At 36.1% G+C, this 22,342-nt stretch overlaps 3 protein-coding genes and 1 pseudogene across 3 annotated transcripts; all 4 read left to right on the plus strand.

Moving 5' to 3' along the window:
• The first annotated feature begins 212 nt into the window (after nucleotides 1-212).
• Nucleotides 213-2,211, plus strand: LOC111614836. The gene is made up of 3 exons (XM_023356200.1): nucleotides 213-231; nucleotides 1,705-2,067; nucleotides 2,117-2,211. Exons 1-3 carry the CDS (start codon nucleotides 213-215, stop codon nucleotides 2,209-2,211), a joined length of 477 nt encoding a protein of 158 aa, XP_023211968.1.
• A 9,266-nt stretch (nucleotides 2,212-11,477) lies between these two features.
• On the plus strand, nucleotides 11,478-12,241 carry LOC111614837. Its single transcript, XM_023356201.1, has one exon. The coding sequence runs from the start codon at nucleotides 11,478-11,480 to the stop codon at nucleotides 12,234-12,236; it is 759 nt and encodes a 252-aa protein (XP_023211969.1). The 3' UTR covers nucleotides 12,237-12,241.
• A 460-nt stretch (nucleotides 12,242-12,701) lies between these two features.
• LOC111614838 lies at nucleotides 12,702-16,574 on the plus strand (annotated as a pseudogene).
• A 4,288-nt stretch (nucleotides 16,575-20,862) lies between these two features.
• On the plus strand, nucleotides 20,863-21,654 carry LOC111614839. Its single transcript, XM_023356202.1, has one exon. It carries the CDS (start codon nucleotides 20,863-20,865, stop codon nucleotides 21,652-21,654), a length of 792 nt encoding a protein of 263 aa, XP_023211970.1.
• The last annotated feature ends 688 nt before the right edge of the window (nucleotides 21,655-22,342 follow it).

Genomic DNA, 22,342 nt, shown 5'->3' on the forward strand with positions numbered 1-22,342 from the left:
ACCCTCAAAATTAAGCTTCCTGCCGTTTTCTAATCTTATAGTCGAGATAGGTTCATAATAATAAGCGCAGAAGCCAAATTGTTAGGAGTTGAAATTTGATACACAAAGAAGGGATTTTTCAAAATTCTTCCCTTGGGAGAATTAAGGTTTGTTGCACCCAATGAAAATGGCTATAATCTTAATCGTCACTATCATTACTTTTTTCCCGAGCAATGCTGGGCTCATCTGTTAGTAATTGATAAAAATCTCATAAGAGATGGCATCACACACAATTTATTATATTTATTACGATTGATAGCATAAAGGTTACTTTTTGATGAAAATTTCATAATAGCCGGGCAAGTTACGCAGTTAGACTAGGTGTTGCTTTTTGGAGATTAATAAAAACTGGTTATGAAACACTGTCTTGACTCACGGAAAGTCAGTGCTGAAAAGGGGAGAGTGAAACAAGGTCACTGTCTCTAACAGCTCTTCGAGGTGTCAACAGCACTACCAACCTTTATTATGTAACTGGAAAAATGTTTACAAAACATCACAGCAGTTCCAAACTGTGATGACTTGTCGCCACAATAGCGACAATTTAACATTTAATTTTTTACATTTAAATTTAAACTTTTTACAACATAAAATACCATTTTTCCTTTTACAAGACATACCAAAATTTGTAACTTTGATTCTATAAAAATAGAACACTTTATTTAAATTTAAACTTTTTGCAACATAAAATACCATTTTTCCTTTTACAAGACATACCAAAATTTGTAACTTTGATTCTATAAAAATAGAACACTTTATTTGAAGTAATGCTTTTTTTTATTTTTACTTTCATTAGCATAATTTATAAATTTCATTCATAATAAATAAATTATTCCAGTACAGTTTCTTAAGAACAAAGTTACAAGATAAATAACCAGAAAAATTAATAAGTTAACTGACCAAGCAAAACTGAAAATAATCTTAATATCTTAGATATATCTATCCCTCTTTTTGCGTGGTNAAGATATAGATAATCCAGATAGACGTTTCGATATAGACAAATGATACAGCTTTATGGCCAACAAAATTTTTAACATATGCTATTATTGACCATAATCTTAAAAACAAACCAAAAAGTATTAGGAATATACAGAATTTCAAATCAGTTTGTAAAGAGAAATGAAGTGTATTACAAAAGACTTTCTTATGATCATTTTTACAGAAAAAAATCAAATAAAATTATGGAAAAGAGAGATTGGCTGATATTTTCAGAAAGAAGCAAAAGTGTTTACTGCTACCTTTGCAAACTATTTTCAACATCAAAGTCTAAATTAATAACTGGTTTGCAAAATTGGAGGTTAATTAGTTATTTTATCGGACCACGAAATTCCAGAAGAACACATATCAGCCACATTTACTACGTATAATAGATTAAAAACACATTTAATCGCATGTTTTACAAAACAAATTATACAAAAAAGTAATATTTATAGATATTTGCGATTGAGGAATGTAAAGAAATCTTTGAAGTGTAATTATACACCGTCACAATTTTATCGTGGTCAAACTCAAATCTCTTTAAGTTGTCTCATGAAACTAAAGAGAGAAGATTTATATACTAATAATTCACTAACTAAGGACAACAATAATGTCGAGACGACACAACACTAAAAAAGGGGTTCAAGAACAAACGATGACTATTTCTTCATTCCATATTTTTGTCACCAGAGGATGAAGAAAACATAGATCGTTCATCATTACATACAGATGTGTTGCTGAAGTTTTTCGAGTCTCAGAATTTGGAAGAAAAAAACGAACAATGTCATTTTATTTTTAATCAAATACAGAATCCACATGTTAAACTGGTTATTTTTAAATTTATATTACCTATATTCAATGAGTTTAATGCCTTCTTCCAATCTGAAAAGTCTTTAATATATCCTCTTTACACAGAAAGTGTTTGTTTTAATAAATTATTAGCCTCTAATTTTATCGAAACAAAAGTATTATCGGCTTATGATGATAATATTGCAACTTTTAATGTATATAATCCACATAATCTATTGTTATCGAAAAAATTAATGTTGGGGTAACCCCAAGAGCACTAATTAATGATTTATGTAATACAATGAATTGTTTATTTTAAAATATCTAAAGTTTTACCAAAAAGCAATGAGTGAAGTGTTTAAAAGACTTCCAATTGCACATAAATCCTACATTTTAGTTAGTAATTAAGACAGTTGTTTTTTTATCACATCTCCCCTTTCTCAAAAGGCCAAGCACACACAACTAGCTTTAATTATAAAAAAATTACATATTAACTATTTAAAGAATAGACCTATCATATCAAGTTTATAATTTGGTCAAAATCAATTTTCTATATTAAAAAAGTACTTTTCCTGTAACACTTTTAATGACCTTACAGGTGAAACAGTTCATTTGAACCTTTGCATCACATTTTCTGTAAAAATTTTCTGATGGTTGTGATAATCCACCATATTACAAGCCCTGAATATATGATATTACTGAATAATTTGGTGACTAAGAGTTTGGAGATTTTTATTCTGTTTCCTTACAGTCCATCCCATCAAATATTGTATACCACCATTTTTTTAATTCATATAGTGAAATTTCTTCTACATTTTTCTCAGATATCTTTTGTAAATACCATCATTTATATTTACAATGCATGAATGTTTGGATATTACCCTCTAAAACTAGACATATCTGAAACTTATTGCAGTAAACATGTTTCAACTGTGCAAATTACTAAGTAACTTTCAGCTATTTTATCTTCAGTGTTTAATTTATTTTGTAATATTTTAGGTCATTTAACTAAAATTACCATTGAATTCTGTATATCCTGTAAAGTGGACTAGGGTGATCGTCCCCTTGTCAAAATTTGAGAAAACAGATTTTCTAAAGAATCCTGATTTACTTTACATGTCAAAATATGATGATTTTTATAAAATTTTGAAGTCACTGTTTAGAATTATTCAATATTAAGTATATTGTTTTGTTCAATTATACTAAAGCTCTAAACATTTATTACAAAACTGATAATTCTTCTAAAAATCAGGTAAAGAAGTAATTGTAACATCAAAACATGCATTAATTGATGATGTGAATACACAAGTTAAAGCATTTTTAGTGTTAATATATCTTTTAATAGCAATGGCAATAGAAATATTTTCTACTTCACAAGCTAATCAAATATTTTATTGTTCAAATTTCTTACATATAATGTTTTTTTCTTAATTTTTAGCAAACTTTTTATTTCATCAAAATCTATTTTAACTATTGTAATGATTCCTTATTTATTAATATATGGTATAATATAATATAAAGTCATAAAATCCACTTTTAATAAGTTTTAATAAATGAGGTGCATATGGGTAGTAGTACAGGTAACCCCCGTATAACACGGCACTTCTATAGCACAGATTCACTCTAACACGGTTCGAGAAATGGGTAAACCCTCGTACAACATGAAATGTAATAAATTTTTACATACTTAAGTATTAATAGTTCACGAAAATTATTATTTTCGTGAACTATTAGTACATCAGTGTGTAAATTTTCTTTTCTCGTCTCCATACACATGATCCTTCGCGAAAATTGTTTCAATTTTGCCTTATCTTGACGCTTCTGCTTCTATGTTGCCAGATGTTTTTCCCTTATTCCATAAGTGCTTAGCACCATATAAGGAAATTTATAAAGATATTTTAACTAGAAGCAAGCAATCTAAAATTACATACACTTTTTGCAAAAGGTAAAGCATGAATCTGAAAATAATGCAGAAAAATGCTCAGAAGATAACGATAACTTGCCAAAAATAAAACGCTCTCGGTTAGTAGTGCTTTTAGTGATGACAAAGAAAACATTGTTTAATTTATATTAATATATATCACTTAAAAAATTTTAATAAAGATATTTATCTTAATTATAAAAATATAATAGCATGTTTTTTAATTTTTGGAACCTAACCCTCCTTTTCGTACTAGTTCTTTGTTTTGCATAACACGGCAATTTTTTGCAACGTAACTACCGTGTTATACGGGGGTTACCTGTACATATTATTTACATTAGATGGATGTATAAATTTACTACTCAATGTACAAGTATTTATCCCTAATTATTTCCAGATAGTCACTAATAACAGCAATGTAAGTATATCGTACTTCAATCTTGAAATAACATTAAATAAAAAGTTTTTTTGTATTATAATCAAACTCCATCTAAACTGCTTCTTTCCATGGTGCAAACAGTCGTCTTGCGTCATTAATAAAGCTTTATCACATTATATACAATGTACAGTAGAGTCACGGAAACTTTGCATTTTGTAAAACTCGTCATGTCATAAAAAATTACATGTAATCTAATTTTTATCTCTAGAATTTAACATTAGGATCAAATAAGTTATTGTTCTTCACTGGTGACACTTGATAATAACATCAATTCCACGTGTTAAATAATATAACCATTTTTCTAAGGTGCTACAGCAAAATACCAGAAAGCTAAACTAAAAATAGAAATAGTCCCTATTAGTACTTAGATGATACACATGAATTTGTACATGTAACACTTTTACATAAATTCCACTATTTAGACTAGCGTCATTGCTATGTAGTAAAACGCATCATTTTTCATTAATTTTCATGATGTTATAAACAAATTATCAACAAAACAAAACAATTTGCCTTGATAATTTCCAAGCCCATCATTGAAATGTTGCAACTGCAAGTAAAGGAATGTTCATTTGATTTCTTAAATATAAATACGATCTTATGCTTAAATATCTCAAAACTAAATGCCAAATTCATACCTTTCTTCCATTTAATTTTCCTTTTACCTTTATCAGATTATATATTTGTATTTCTAAGGGCACCTTTCATAATATTGATACAAAATAATAAAATTTTTACTTTTTTAATCATTTTTTACAGTTTCTTTTTTCATATTTCTTTCTCTGATATGACTGATTAATAGTGTTTTCATTATCTATATTTTCCAAATTGACTGTTGGCACAGAAAACTTCTTCACTTTAGCTGATATACATAATAACTCCGCTTTTAAATTCCTCTCAAAATAAATTTTCTGTGAACTGATCAGAGCAAACATAAGAAGAATCAAGAAACCATTTGCCTACTTTTTTATAATTTTGAATCAGTTTTTTTCTTATCATTAAATCTTTAGAAAACCTAAATTAAATTAACTGACTTTCCTATTTAATACCTTTCTTACATGGCAGCCATTATTACGAGTTGCAATAGCACATTGTTCCAGACATCTGAAAAAATAATAATGTTTAGCTAAGCTTTTCATTTTTCCAAATATCTCTAATCAAGATACTACATTTTCACTTCAGAAAATTATATCGCCCTTTATTATATAAAAATTACTCTACTTTGCCATGTATAATGCACATTTTTTTGTGTACATTTGCAAGGAAAAAGTAAGGATTCACATTACAAAAGGGCAGTACTAACTCTTTAGCAATATAAATGTTTTTAATTCTTTTATTTATGCGTATGAGTTAAAAAAGTAATTCTACAAATCAATAACAATTGTGAAGAATTCTTTGCCTTCTATGATGAATAAAACTTGTAACTTTTTTACTTGTATATAAAATTTCTTGTACCATAATATGTTAAAGAGTAAATGCTAAAATTATTTTTTATAATAAAAAAACAAGTACCTAAATATAAACAAATATTTTTTTTTTCCTTGAAAGTTTGGGGCCAAAAACGAGAATGCATATTATATATGGAAAAATAAAGTATCATAAAAATAAATTTATGCTACATATTATGATTCCGGCTTGCATTGGAAGTTCATATATAGTTAATCAGAGCCTCCCACTCCTAAGCTTCTCCTATCTGGTCTTGAATTTCATTTACCTAACACTGTTCTTTAGATTAAGGAAAGACAGACAATTGTCAGTAGGAATTTATAGGTCTACAATTTTTTTCAAGTTGCAGTCCAATAAACATTATTTCTTTTTTAACCTCAAGTTAGTTGAAAAAATTGTTTACTTTCTAACATAGTGTGTTGTGGGACATTACCACCATAGAAAAGTTTGCTTTTGATGCAAATGACATACCAAAAGTCCAGATGCAAAATCATTATTTTCATTTTATAGGAACAATTCAATTGCAGAAATTGCCAGCAAGCACTTTCACCCTTATAGAACTTCAAGCAATGAAGATCTGCTAAGCTCATGGAATTCCATGCTGTTGAGAAAGAAAATTTAATTGAATTTTTGCATCAGAGAGCAGTCTCTGAATGTGTTTTATCAATCCCAATGTCAACTGTAAGTGAAAGGTTAGTGTAATTGATCTAAAATATCTCTCATAAACAAACTTTCCATTTCTCATCTCATTGACTTGATGATAAAGTCAATTTCTTTTTGTCCATTTATGTTTACAGCTAAAATGCCCTTTTCAAAGTAAGCATTGATAGTGTACATGTATTTGCTATGCTACAGGTATACTTTTTGTATGCACAACATATATTCCGATAAAAATGATCTTAATGTGATGTAATAGGTAAATTATATGTAGTGATTAAAAGAGATAAATTATATAACAATTTCATTTCTATAATTCTCAATAAAAGTTAGCTAATTACTTAGTTTAGTACATTACAGCTTATTCATTTACACATATTTTCATCACAGGCAGTGATTTTATATTAGTGAGAAACTTCTAATTTTATTTGAATTAACCAAACATTTACAAGGAAAAAATTTCCAGCTTAAACCCTGCCTGCACTGTGTACTTCCAAGTGTCTATGTTGCCCTGCCTCTGTGATACACACAGAATTATGATCTACTCCCATAACAATGTATGAGTTGTCAGGATTTTACATATTGAACTGGAAGTCCTCATTATCCTACTTTTCAAAAAAATCAAACACAATAACATACAACCACCAGGCAGAATATTTGCCTTATTACCAAATTTAAATTAAAATATCAATAAATATCTTTAGAAATCAATTTTTTAATATATTTTATTAAAAAAATTTGCTAAATTTCACATAGTAATAAAAAGTTGCTATTAAATTAAATATGCAGCGTAATGTTTTCATAAAATAATAAGAGTTACAAACATAAAAGAAGTTGATATTTTGAATTGTATATGTCGGAGTGAAAGACTGCATCTACTTGTTTTTTCTTGAAAAGGAATGCACAGGAAAGTTTAGAAGCAATCACAAAAGTAGACAGTTTAATGACAAATGAAATGGCATACTTCAAGTAATTTGAAGATAAACTAATTTACAGTGTATATCAATAGAAAATTTAAATTGAAACATTTATATTGTGAGATTCTAGCCGGGGTTACCTTTCTATTAGGATTGTTAGTACCACTTAATTGGCGGCTAGTTGGTGAAACTAGATCTCGATCGTCTACAAGAATGGCTTTCCTAATTTGAGGAAATCGAGGGCGGAGGGACTTACAGTTAGAATAAATTTTAAGCGGAATTTGGTGATGGCAAATTCACATTCTTCCTCGTCAGGTTCCCGACACCAGTTAATCATATTTAGATATGCGGATTAACACGCGTTTGTAGATAATATGGATATGATTCAGACAAAGATGAGACATTTCTTTAAACAAATAATAAAAGATTTAATAAAATAAAAGCAAATAAAATTACACAAATGGAATTATTCAAAAATAAAATTAAGCAAATGAGAGACAATGGATTAATTAAATATACGCAAAGAGAGAGAGAGCTCACAAATTCATTTATAATCACACTACCTCAAAGTTTACTTTGTCTTTATGTTCATCTGTATTCGATGATCCTACTTCGTTGCATGGAGAGGTCTTGATTTGGCACAATGTTAAAAGTTCTTCTTTTACTCCTAAATTAACTCATTATTATACTCGATTGGATAAGACTAAGGGCATTTGTGGAGCAAATATGGACTACGTCGGTCTTCTCTGTGATCCTTTTCGTACTCCTAACTAAGGGCGTTGGCCTTAGGGAGCGAATATGGGATACCTCCTTTCCCTATGAGATGTTTCAACGTCCTCTCCGAATCATCGAGATCTTTGACTATATCTCATGATTTGTGACCAATCAGCTTATTTGTTTTCACTGACGTGAACGGATGAAAAGGGGAATTGTTGGGAGGTTGACAATTCCCAGTGTGGTGAGATTTGTGATAGATAAGTGGAAAACAAAAGGATGTGTCTACTTCCGTTAAAGGAAGTGGCTCTTTTATCAGTTTTCCCACATTAGAAAAACAATATTTTCACACCAAAATGAAATAATATGTTACTTTATAATTTGAATGTTATATTTAAATTGTTAATTAGACCCATGGATAATTCGGATCTCATATTACTCCCTTATCTTCAAAAATCACACTAAATTTAAATGAGGCGTGATTTTTCACATAGATACAAAAATTCGGTTGACTCACTCTCTCTTTGAAAATTTGCATTAAACAGAATGAAACTCTTAAAATTATACAATAAGAGAAATTAAAACTCAAATACATGAATAAAATAATAAACAATTTGAAAATTAAAATATTAAAATAAACAAAATAAACACACGTTTCTTCGTCTTCAAGATGACGAAAAATTTCATTCAGTTCATCACGTGATTCGAATGCACTCTTGCTTTCACTGAAAGTCTCTAAATATAACTTGACTGAAGTGGGGTGTGCGGTTTGAATTAATTTCCTTATGGAGAAGGGTTTAACAAACGGTTCTTAAAAGTCATTAAGTTGTCATTGTTCTTGGTGAACATCTGGAATGTATTTGTTGAAAGTCTTTTTGAAGCACACCTGTCTGGTGACTTCTTGTAGTTGCAGAAATATTATTGGTCCCAGTTGATCACGTCTTGTCTTCTTTAAAACACAAAGCACTATTATAAGTTCATAGTTTTCTGTGCAATTGAGATGAGATGTTATGTTTTTCTTCCTTAAACTGTCTTGGATATCACAAAAGCTCAGGTTGATTAGTACGTTGATGTTTTAAGATGTAGTGGTAAACGGATTTACCATTACAAAAAAAGAGTTCCTCACTGCAAATGCTATATGAAGAACAAATGTCTAACTTCTGGCGAGAATCCTTTTTATTCAGTTAGTGGGATTTCTTCATTCCAAAGTAAGTAAATTTTTCTTATTATAAGGTAGTATGTTAGATCACTACATTACTTTATAAAAGTCTCTCTCTCTCTCTTAATACTACAATAGGTCTTACATCTAGACTATTTCATATGTTATGATTATTTCTATCTATCAGTTGTACTATCATTAGAGTGGGGTATACTTTCTTAGAATTTAAAATAACTCAAATTAAGACACTATCTCGTAAACTAAAGATGTATGTGAACAGAAAATAGTGTGTTGCCTTACAAAAATGTGTTAAACCTCAAAGGCGAAAAACTCGGAAGGAAAATACCAATAGCTGTGTATGATAAACCCTTATCTCGAGAAAATAAGGTTACAAGGATTTGAAATGATAGATAAAAACCAATACTATATTAAATTTCACAGTACAACAAAATAGATATGGACACAACAGAGGTTGGCCAAACTTAATATGGTCTCCTAGGAGAAGTATGAATGTTGACAGTGTAGCAGGAGTGGGGTCTAGAACTAAAAAGTGGTGTGGAAACGCTTAGTTTGTGAACTTCTCTTCTTGAATTTCTTTTATAAATTTGGGCTGACAAATCCTGATATCACTTGTTCTTATAAAGCTATATATGAGGATGATGTATGAAGTTGATAAGGAGTGAGGTTATTTCTCTCATGGGTTTCTCAAACATTATTTATTCAAACAATCTCTCTAAAAATTGAAGAAGAGGCAAAACATCGTTTATTTTTCGTTTAACTCGATGATAATTCTAATACACCAATTTAACAAAGTTGTGAGACATATTTTTTTACCAGAGATAGTCATCAGAAAAAGGTACTCCCATATCTTCAGAAATTCATCGTAGTTGCTCTTCAAAAACAGTCATTTGTCTATCAATAGTATATAATTGTGGGAAACCCGTGCCAATCCTGTAGCGACACTGTTCGTGCTTAACAAGTGGTTCGTATAAAGCCCCAGTGCATTACATAATGCCTATGGAGATGGAAGATAGTTGGAGACGATACCTCTTGAAAATAATAACAATTATAGTGCGTCCTTGTTTCAAAAATGTTCAAAAATTTCATTCTTCTTCCTCGTTCCATGTTTAGGAAATAGTATTCCAAAAAGCATGTGCTTGGTACCACATAGTTGTTCAAATCAGACAGAGGGTAACATCCCGAGAATTGAAAACATTTGTATTCAAAATAAACATATCATTAAAATGGAAATGAAATATACATATATATATAATGAAACAAATCATTCAGTAAGGTTATGTCTTTACATGAAAATGTCGTAAAGTTCCTTGTGTGACATCAGATAACCCGTGTGCATTTGTCCTTTCATCTTCTTGAATATGTTTTAAACAAGATGATGATGATTTTTCTCCCTTTTGTCTCCTTTATAATATAAAACTTTATTATATAGATATGTTGGGTTTTGTTATCAAAATCATAAAAGTGTTTAATAAGGGTTTTTCCTTTGCATAGGTGGTCTCCTTTCTCTGGTGTGTTCTCAAATATTATATTCTTGGCTGTTCCTCTGTGGATATTCTCTCTCTGGGAGTTAAATAGTCAGATTTCTCACCTTTTAGAAGAAGGGAAGAAAAATGCAATCCTTTTATATGGAACTCTTAAGAAGATCTCACAGGATGTATTTAAAATTCAAATTAAGAAACTAGTAACTTAGAATCCAATATTATCTGTCATGAGTTCAATCTCCATATACTTTGGATGATCAAGGACAGAAGTCACTTTCTCCAATGAAGATAANTGAATGTGAAGCCAGGTAGGATGGGGCTTAGGAAGTGGGCCCGTGTGTGTGTGGGAAGGGATATGGTTGATCGTGTCATATGGTCCTTCCATAGCTCCAACCTATCTGGCCATTTCGGGGTCAAGAAAACATGTCAAATAATTGATAGGTATTATTATATAAAAAATTTAAAAAGTCATGTCAAACGTGTAATCAAGGGGTGCAAAACTTGCCAGCAGCATAACCTAAACAAAGGCCGGGCTCCATTTCAGGAAACTGAAACTGCTGATCTCCCTTTTCAAAAGGTAGCCACTGACATCATAGGCCCACTAAGAACGTCCCAGAAGGGGAATAAATACATATTAACTGTGGTCGATATTTACACCCGTTATGCTGAGGCAATCCCTATCCCAAATCAAACGTCTAAGGAAATTGCTGAAAAGTTTTTTGACAATATTATATGTCGTTATGGTTGCCCTAATGTCATTATATCTGACAGAGGGGCAAACTTCACTTCGGGTTTATTCCAAAGGACATGTGATGATCTGGCGATAAAGCACAATGTTACGACCGCCTATCGCCCATCCTCAAACTCTGTATGTGAACGCTTTAACAAAACGATATGTGGAATCATCGCCCAGATATCAATGGGTGACAATTGTAATTGGGACAGTTTTATCCACCCGGCCACGTTCGCTTATAACAACTCAACTCATTCGGCCACGGAGGATTCCCCTGCCTTTCTCTTATACGGGGTTGATCCCCGTTTTCCGAATGCATTCCCAGAAGAAGATGAGGAGGACATCGGTAACCAAGAGAGGAGTCCTGATTTCGTCGAGAAATTGAATGTGTTAAGAAAGACTGCATACGAATTGGGGAGAAAGCGGAACTTAAAAAACAGAATGAGAGAAAACAATGGAAAAAAGGTTAAAGAATGGAAAGAAGGTCAAAAGGTGTGGTTGCTCCGGAAGGGTAAACGGAAGGGAACAGGGAAATTTTCCCCGAAATATGTAGGGCCATATACAATTGTTCGTTTACTAGGCCCTGTAACTGTAGAACTGAGTGGTAATCGTAGGGAAGAAAAACTGGTAGTACATATTGATCGCCTAAAGGCCTACTACGCTCCAGTGTATAAAGACAAGACGAAAAGAGCTCCGCAACGACGGGAAATCAGGGAAACACCCATAGAGAAAGATGAGTTGGAAGAAGAAGATCCATATGAACACTTGAGGATGGAGATATCTAACAGAAGACAGAGAGCGGAAGAAGGCAACCACCGATCAAGTGAACCTGAAGTTAAGAACGATACAGGGACTGGTCATGAAGGTAGTTCTGTAAAAAAACAACACCCGTACAATCTCCGCGGGTGCAAACTTGACTACCGTAAGTTACATTACGGTGTTTGAGACTTGGGGGGGCATATGTGGTGATACACCAGTTGTTTTTTTTATATATATTTATATTTTTGTATTAAGCCTAGGATTAAGTTCTCTCGATCTTTTGTTTAACCCTTCCTCATACTTCCTAACGGTCTTGTCTCCCAGCTGGTGGTGAAACATTTCTAAGTACTACACTGAAAACAAGGGTGTGGAGGCAGGCCCCGAGGCAAGGAGAGAAAGGGAAGGACACTTTCGAGCTAGCGTTGGGAGAGGACGGACCGGTGGAGAAGATCCTGGTGGCCGTAACNACATGATATATGTAAAATAAATGTGTAATGTTCTAAGTATCGTGTTCATTCACTTCTCAGGCACTACTAATGTAAGATTCACGGGGATTTTACAACTGGCAACAAGGATGGGATTGGATTGAGAATAAGTCCTGAGGAAACAGAATAAGCACGATTTTCACCGGTACCACGTGGAGCGAGTTCAATGGCTACCTTCGGCTGTCTGGAAGAGTTTGACCCTACACACCCAAGTCAGTGGATTCCTTATGCTGAGAGGCTCGACGCATATCTAACTGCTAACAATATAGAAGACGAAGAGAGGAAGAAGGCTATTCTGCTGACAGCATGCGGACGAGAAATGTACAACCTGTTGAGGTCTCTTTTGTCTCCCAACTTGCCAGCCACGAAATCCTTTCAAGAACTGAAGGACGTTTTGAGGTCACATTTCGCTCCCCAACCCTCACGAATTGTTCATAGGAATCAATTCTATAGACATGATCAAAAGGTGAGAGAATCTCTGTCTGTCTATATTGCGGAGTTGCGTAGACTCGTGGAATTTTGCGAATTCGGTCTTCACTTAGAGGAGATGTTATGTGATAGATTAGTTTGTAGTCTGTTGGATGAGGCGCTTCAATGTCACCTTTTCGCTCAAAAAAACCTATCGTTTTTAGAGGCACAGGAAGAGGCCTTAGCGGCCAAAGCCGCTGTTCGTTACACAAAAGAACTTAGGCCTAACGCATGCGCTGAAACGGAAGTAGGTCTAATCCGGAACAAAGGGGAACCGGACATTGAATGCTTGCGAACGCATCAGGAATATAATAGGGTCAATTTTAAGGGCAAGGGACAACCAACCTACCCTGAATCAATAAAAGTCTGTAAAGGATGCGGAGGAAAGCATAATCGCAAAGAATGCCCGTACCGAAAGAGCCAATGTTTCCTTTGCAAAAAACCGGGCCGTATTCAGAAGGTATGCTGTTCAGAGAAACATTCTTTTTCCATTTCGTCTCAAACGGAAAAAGTAGTTAAATCAGGGGCCCACATGAACCAAGTAGCTGATCCTTTGTTGACCGAAGCTATCACCGCGCTAGTCAAAATCAACGGAAAGAGTAGTCGTTTCCAAGTACATTCGGAATCTCCGTACACTATCATGTCAGAAGGCGTTTTTAACAAGATTTTTGCTAACAACTCCCTGAAGTTATATCCTTTCCACACCATTTTGCGTGGGTACTCAAAGAAACAAGTTCGAATTGCCAGCCAATGCCAAGTGAAGGTCACATACAACAACTTCACCCGGGAACTCCCACTAATTGTGGCCAAGGGAAACAACATAAGTTTGCTAGGGAGAAACTGGTTCAAAGAGTTAGGAATATGAGTCTCGGGCGTATATTGCATTTCCCGAGACCGAATCCAGGAGTTGATGAAAGAGTTTCCAAGGGTATTCAAAGAGGGGTTAGGAACATATAAGGGCCAACTGATTTCAATTAAACTAGACCCGAACATAACGCCCATCAGATTAAAGGCAAGGTGCGTACTGTTGGGGATTCGTCAAAGGGTGGACGACAAACTTGAGAAATGGGTCAAGCAGGGAATTTTAGAGCCGATAACAGATCCTGAGTGGGCTACCTCCATTGTGCCGATTTTGAAGCAAGATGGATCGGTACGCATCTGTGGGGATTATAAAATTACACTTAATAAGGCACTGTGGCCCGCCACTTATCCCATTCCAGCAATCAATCACTTGTTGGCAGATTTGGGACATGCGAAAATATTTGCCAAGCTTGATCTGGCCCAGGCATATCAGCAGCTCGCGGTAGATGATGCGACAGCCAGGGCTCAAACGATTATTACACACAAGGGGGCCTTTAAGGTCAATAGATTACAATTTGGTATCAACGCGGCACCAGGAATTTTCCAAGCTTTTATCAAACAACTTGTAGGGGGAATAGAAGGGGTAATCCCATACTTTGATGATATTCTCATTGCAGCTAAATCCGAAGAAAATCTGCTGCATAAGGTTAGGCAGGTTCTAGAGAGATTCCAATCATCGGGTTTGTGCATTAAAACACAGAAATGTGTTATAGGCATCCCAAGTGTAACATTTTTGGTGTTTAAGATAGATTCGAATGGAATTCATCCCTCGGAGGAGAATGTCCAGGCAGTTTGGCACAGTCCTGTACCGTCTAACAAAAGAGAGCTTCAAGGGTTCCTGGGGTTTATCATGTTTTCCTAAAAAACAAAGCCACGGTTGCAGAACCATTGCATCGTCTTCTGGATGCGAACACACCGTGGGAGTGGGGGCCCAGACACGAAAAAGCGTTTAAGGCCGTCAAATCATTGTTGACATCAGATGCCGTGCTAACACACTTCGACTCAAAAAAACCATTAGTGCTAACATGTGATGTGTCACCGTACAGTATTGGAGCTGTCCTTAACCACCGCATGCCAGACGGAAGTGAGGCACCCATTGCATACTATTCGCGCACGCTATCAGCAACAGAACGTAACTACGCACAGATAGACAGGGAGGCCTTGGCAATCGTGGCGGGAGTTAAGAAATTTCACGACTATATCTACAGGCGGTGAGTGAAATACAGACCGATCACAAGCCTCTTCTTGCCTTACTATCGTCATCCAGATTGACTCCAAACATCATCTCACCCCGGATGCTCCGATGGAATAACCTCCTGTCAGCATATGACTATATACTCGTCTACAGACAAGAAAAATCTATACAGAACGCAGACGCGTTGAGTCGCCTTCCGGTAGCCAATCTTCCAGAGCAGCAACCAAATGAGAGAGACATCTTCCTTATAGACGTCATGGAGTGTGCATCTCTGTCAGCTAGAAAAATAGCTCTAGCAACCGATAAAGACCCAATCTTAGCTAGGGTGAAGACTTGGGTTGTAAATGGCTGGCCCAAGCAGAAAACTTCAGGTCTTTTTCAACCATTCGAAAACAGAAGTGTAGAACTGTCAATCCAGAAAGGATGTTTGCTATGGGGAAGTCCTCCCCATCAACGGAAAACTTGTCTCAATATGTTGCACGTCACTCACCTGGGTATTGTTAAGATGAAGGCACTGGCTAGGAGTTACATCTGGTGGCCAGGTCTGGACAGCGACATTGAGAAATTAGTCAGGGCATGCGCGAGCTGTCAAGCAGTCCAACATAGCCCCCCCAAAACAATGTCCGCTTGGGAACCGGAGGAAGCTCCGTCGAATAGGCTCCACATAGATTTTGCCGGCCCCTTTCAGGGAAAAATATTTTTCATAGTGGTGGATGCCAGTCCATATGGTTGTAAGTGGATATAGTGCTGTTGACATCTGCAAATGGAGTGATTAAAGTGTTGCGGAAACTGTTCGCCACACACGGAATACCAACAGTGATCATATCAGATAACGGCACTGCCTTTACATCTTGCGAGTTTCGCAACTTCCTTAATAACAACAGTATTCAACACATCACTATGGCACCTTTTCATCCATCGTCTAACAGACAAGCGGAGAGGATGGTGCAATTTACGAAGCAGGCCCTGAAAGAAAATGAAGGGAGAGGACATAGGATTGAAGTTAGTGAGAATGCTAATATCACAGCATGTGACACTGTCGTCGGCAACGGGAGTGAGTCCGGCGGAACTGCTGATGGGCGGAAGTTGCGGACTTGCATAGATAATTGCTACCCCTCAACGAAAGAAGGCAGCATTGAGGAAGTAAGAAGGAAATCTCCAAATCGAGCCTTCCGAGTGGGTGATCCAGTTTATGTTCGAAGCTTCAATTCCACCGAGAACTGGACCCCAGCTGACATCACGAATGTGAGAGGAAATGTCACTTATTCGGCCCGTACAGAGGATGGTCAGATAATTAAACGTCATACAGACCAAATCCGACCACATTTTCCAGAGGAAACTACAGCCAAACCGACAAACGAAGAGTCTCCTCCAAATGACAAGTCGGACGTGGAAGAGCAAGTTCCAGACAAAGGGGAACAGAGTTTGGATGCACCTATCAGCAACCCCAGAGAGGACCGTCAGCCACGCATAAGACAACCTCCGAAATATTGGAAAGATTTTGTATCTTTCTAGGAGGAGAAAGATTGTCATGTCGTGTCTTACCATGACATGTTAAGGGCGCGTTGAGCGCAGCGCCTGAAGACGAGACGCCCGATATATAAACTCTGTAACAGAGGGCAGTGTGGCTTTGTTCTTGGGTCGTTGCTAAGCCCTGTTCCGTAGATACATGATATATGTAAAATAAATGTGTAATGTTCTAAGTATCGTGTTCATTCACTTCTCAGGCACTACTAATGTAAGATTCACGGGAATTTTACAAACTTAAAACACATCATTGATAAAAACTCATTCTGGAGAAAGTTTAGATTTTACTCTCAACATTTCAGTTTTTCTTTAAGATTGTCTATATTGTTCATATTAAATCCTCAAAACGAAAAAAGTTGAGGAAAAGGCTGGTTCCGATTTTGATGGAGATGAATAGGTTGCTCATTTATGCCATTAACTTTCCTTTTGTATCCTTTAAATTACAATAGAAGCAAAAACAAGTAAAAAGGACTGCACATGATATATTCATAAGTCCAAACATATGCAGTTCGCCTTCAAGCACCGGGAAGCAGAAAGTCGTTTTGTTCATAGCAAGAAATCAAAATGCAACAAGTATTTTCTTCTTAATTGTGAATTTGTGATTGAGTGTGTCGATTGTATGAATGAGGAGATAGAGTTGTAAAAATAATATAGAGAACCATCCGTGTTACAAGAAGAGATTAAAACTGCAACAAAAATTTCTTTTTCCATTTTATCACCTTTAACAAGGACAACCTGATTTATAGCCCTACAATTAAAATATTGTGGTTATGTCTAATAAGAAGCTTTGAGTTTCAAGGAAAATAAGTTGATGTTTGAGAGTTTATTATACTTATTATCAAGGAAAATCAAATGGGTTGAAAATTGAGTGTCTTCCCACCTTAGACACAATAAGAAAATCCAATGGGAGAATGATAAAGAACCAGATGATTTCATTCATTCAAGAAATGATATGGAGAAATGCTAAATTGTCTTGTTCTGATTCAGAAGGACATTTTCCCACTCTTAATAATTTTTATCATTTGTACTTCTTTAAAGGAGTCGATGACTATGATGAATTTAAACCAGGATACTGGGATGGATTTTATGACCTTGATCTAGTATAAGTTATCAGTTTACCTTGCAAGAAATGCTCAGAACCCAAAATTAAACTCAATAATTCACATATGTCAGAAAATTGGAAGTATACGGTAAAGACGTATTCGTGTAAATTGTTCTCTGATCCCTTTATCACAAGGAAGTATCCATATTAAAGTTATTTTTAAATTATGTTTCGATTTGCACCTCTTTTACATCAACATCAGAAATATCATCATGTAGCCATAATTTGCTATGCCTTAGGGAGACAATATGGGAACCTCTCTCCAATATGAGATTCCCTGATGTACGTGAGAAGATCTCACAGAGGAGAGACGACTCCCATATATTGTCTTCTGACGTACTCTCTGGTGTGTCCCTAAATATTATACTTCTCCATCATCTGGAACATGTTTGGGTTGAAAGTAAATTTCCAGGGATGAGAGTAAGAATACCTTTTATATCGAGGGTTTCACTTCGTGTCCCACAACGAAGGAAACATGCTCTTTCATGGGGATCCAAGGAAGAATGCTTTGTCCTTTAGTAATTGCATAAAAGGTACAAATAGAACGGTCTCAATTTCATTTATGACTTCAAAGGTTCAAGATGATAATATATCCCCAATTATGAGAAGGTAAGAAATAGTCTTTGTACATGTCACAAAAGACCAAAACAAGAAGGGATATCTTAGCCATTCCAGGTAGTCCATCAAATAAAGGTTGCCACACGAAAAAACAGGTCATACTTCCATCTAAAAGTTTGTTGTTATGGTTCAACTGATGACTCAACTAATGAAAGGCCCAATCTTCAAACAGTGAGGATGGAGAGTACTTCCGGTGAAGGACATGTGCGGAATAGCTCCGTCTTTAGCTCATCGCATCGGCCAAGTTAGTCTTTAATCCGAGGATTATTACACACTGTTGGATTTGTCTTTCTGTAAGCTATCGTTTGCCGTTTATTTTTTCCGGATCGGCCCAGCCATTCGGAAGTTACATCAGCTGGAAGTTCCAGGTTTCCGATTGTTTTGTCCAGGCGATTTCCGCCGACAAGTCGGCATCCGATATATCACTTAATTCGGCTTTCTTCAACCTTTCCTACACCGTCGTCAGTTTTTGATTCTGACGGTCCATCCTCGTTTTATAATGTCCGGAAACATCCGCATACAGGGCCGTCGCGCGGGCTTTCCGGGCCACCGGCTCCTCTCTTACTCGGGTAATTCCCTTAGTAGCACTGCACCTACTCGTATGCTAAGTTTCGTGAGTATATGTTTAATAGTCTTAGTTTTACAGATGATCTTAAATTCGCTCCTAACAAAGGAACCAAAGGTCATTGACCTCAGCACGTGGCCGGGTCAGCTACCCTAACCGACCCTAATTTGGTTGTTGCTTGGCCCGCTTCTCGGGCACCGCTGATCGCATCAGCTATTGTAATTTACCGCTCGGTTTGCAATAAATTCACCGTTATTCTAGTATTATTATATTATAGTATATTGTAGATTATAAATTAGCTTCTAAGAAACCTGTTCTGTATACAGGTATACCTCGCCTTACGTCGGTAATTGGTTCCAGGAGAACGACGTAAGTCGAATTTACTTGTCTCCGAATCTACTTGTCACTAGGCTAAACCATAAATTACCATTCCCGGTTCTGTATTTTATTTATTAATGCATTTTTAATAATATATGGTTAATAAAAATCTATTTTAAGCTTACAAACAAATAAATTTTAGTTTTTAATATAGTACAGAAAAAAGTATTCTAAATTTACGAATGCATGTACTGTAAATACAGAACATACTAGTATATATTTTAATATAATTTTATGTGCTTTAAACGTTTTTCTAGTGATAGTACGACATCAATATTTGTGGTGGACAGACGTAAAGTCGAATAAAATGACTTAAAACTTAATTTTTATTTTTCCATATACTTTTTTGACAAACGACGTATAATCGGGAACGACGTAACTCGAAACGATGTAAGTCGAGGTATGCCTGTACTATCGGCCTGGTTTTACTGTATTACTCGGGATACCACGCGGCGAATCATTGATTATGAATTGCCCAGAGAAGGACCTCTTAGAGAAAATCACACAAGGACTTGGTATTATTATGCAAGCCCTACCGGCTAATTCTTATGGCTTGGTATCGGTAAACAACCAGAAAGCTATACGTCAGGCAGCGTTCGACATGCACGCAACCGCCAATAGCATTTATGGGATGGTCCTGGCCTTAAGAACAAAGCACGGAGAGGGGAATAACAATTATGCAGAGGTGGTGAAGAGAGGGGCTACTGTTAAAAGAGGTAGTAACACCACAAACATTATAACAAATACGATAGCTACTAATTCTCAAATAGAGAAGACTGAAGACCTAATAGTGGAATCAAATATTACTGAGGAAGGGGAGAACCTGTGCCCCAAGGAAATGATGGAGGCGATAAGAGAAAAGATAGACCCAGCCAGTCTGGGAATAAATGTGCGGCACGTCTCGGCTATGCAGGGAAAGGGAATTAAAATCAGAGTGAAATCCGAGCAAGACATAAAGAGTCTGCAGGAGGCAATCGAGAAATTACCGGAGCTTAATGAAAAACTAAAAGTGACTAGACTAAAGCACAGGAGACCCAGGGTAATCCTGCTAAATGCCCCAGCCGAGGAAAGCCGGGAAACACTGATTAAAAAAGTCTACGAGCAAAACAAAGAGCTAAGAACAAAATACTCAGAGGAAGCCTTCCAAAAGGAAACTAAAATAATGCACGGAATAGACTCGAAAACTAGAAAGGGGTGCAGACACGTGGTGATGTCCATCCACCCAGCAATACGAAACATCCTAATAAATATGAAGAGAGTGAGCTACGAGTGGGGGACACTCGTCGTAGACGATTATATCCCCATTATGCGGTGCTATAGGTGCACTGGATTTGGGCATAGGGCGGCAAAATGTGACCACAGGGAGAGGTGCAGTCACTGCACAAAACGTCATAAATACAGAGAGTGTGACAGCTGCCAGCAGATTCCAAAATGTATAAACTGTGTAAAGGCAAACAAGGAACGCAGTGACAAGCAGAAGTATGACACAGGCCACAATGCCTTTTCTCCTCACTGCCCGGTACTAAGATCATACAAAAAATTACTGATAAAGCAAACAGATTATGAATAAGACCACAACCAATCAGCAAAGACACAGCAATAGTCCCAGCATCATGCCCAGTGATACTATAAAAGTATTACAAATAAACACCCAGAAGAGCCAAGCGGCTACATCCTTAGTTGTTAAGTCAGCAAATGATTTAAATGCTGACATTATTCTCATACAGGAGCCTTACACAGTTAGCAATCAAATTGTCAGATTTGGCAGCTGGCAGGTATTAAACAAAGGGGCAGCCAACGAAAGATCGAAATGCGGCATAATTGTCTGCAACAAAAGTATCAGTCTTGCATTAATCCCCGAGCTCAGTTTAAACCAAATAACCACGGCTGCACTTCACGAAGGCCCAGTTGACAATATCATCTGCATTTACTTCTCACCCTTCGACAAGGACGAAGAGTGCATAAATGAATTGACTTCAGTAGTGAGGAAATTGGGGAACAACACCTTCATTGTGGCCAGAGACAGAAATGCAAAATCCCATTTGTGGTATCATGAAAGGGAAGACAACAGGGGTCGCTTACTTCAGGACCTACTAAATGAAATTGACAACATCTCACTCAATATGTCTGACACCCCCACCTTCCAAACAGCAAGGGCCAAAGGTTGGACTGATGTTTGCCTGGCACCTACGGAAGTGGGTAGAAAGGTTATCAGCTGCCAAACCCTGCTTAAAGACTCGGCCAGCAACCACAGATACATCCTCACTATCCTTGAGAAAGACCAAAGTACTACTGAAAGCCATGATAATTACTACAGTAAAAGGACGAACTGGGAACTATTTCAAGAAATGTTTGCAAGGAATTGGAGGAATTATCGATTCACAGAGATAAGTAGTATAACATAAATTGATAACTATGTAAACCACATCACAGAATCTATGGCTAAGGCCATCCAAGGCTCTTCAACGTACAAGATAAGGGAATCCCATACCCACTGGTGGGATGATAACTTAGAAAGTGAGAAAAAAATGATCAGGAGAAAAAGAAGAAAGTGGTTAAGGGAAACAAATGAGGAGATGAGGATTCAAAGGGGGAAAAATTACTTCACTGCTCTCAAAAACTACAAAAGTAACATCAACCGAACCAGAACCAACACATGGAGGAGCTTCTGTGGACAACCGTCCATCGACCCTTGGGGGAACCGTATAAGATTGTATTCAAAAAAAGGAAAGCTAAGGGCCTCCCCAACATTATACCCGACGACTCGAACAACAACAACAATAGTTATAGTATTGAGAGCAATATAAAAAAGCTACTGGAATTCCATTTCCCGAGAGACGACAGCACAAAGGACAAAGTCCATCATCAGGGAATCAGGACGGAGATCGGCAAAGACTACAAAAGCGAGGACGATAAATGGTTCTCATTTGAGGAGGTAAAGAAAGCAATAAACACTCTAGCCAATAAGAAAGCCCCGGGGCATGACAAAATAACTGCCGAAACGATAAAAAAGGCATTCGAAGCAGTACCGATTGCCTTTGTCCTGATATACAACAGCTCTCTCCTTCAAGGCTACTTCCCAAGGACTTGGAA

Source organism: Centruroides sculpturatus, unplaced genomic scaffold, assembly GCF_000671375.1.
Source record: "Centruroides sculpturatus isolate CEXI.00-Female unplaced genomic scaffold, Cexi_2.0 scaffold1845, whole genome shotgun sequence".
NCBI classification, from domain to species: domain Eukaryota; kingdom Metazoa; phylum Arthropoda; class Arachnida; order Scorpiones; family Buthidae; genus Centruroides; species Centruroides sculpturatus.

Coding starts and splice junctions, on each gene's coding strand:
- LOC111614836 (XM_023356200.1), top strand. Junction 2,068..2,116: donor GAAAAAATTAATGTTGGGGT/AACCCCAAGAGC, acceptor ATGAATTGTTTA/TTTTAAAATATCTAAAGTTT.
- LOC111614837 (XM_023356201.1), top strand. CDS start 11,478: ATGGGTGACAATTGTAATTGGGACAGTTTTATCCACCCGGCCACGTTC.
- LOC111614839 (XM_023356202.1), top strand. CDS start 20,863: ATGCCCAGTGATACTATAAAAGTATTACAAATAAACACCCAGAAGAGC.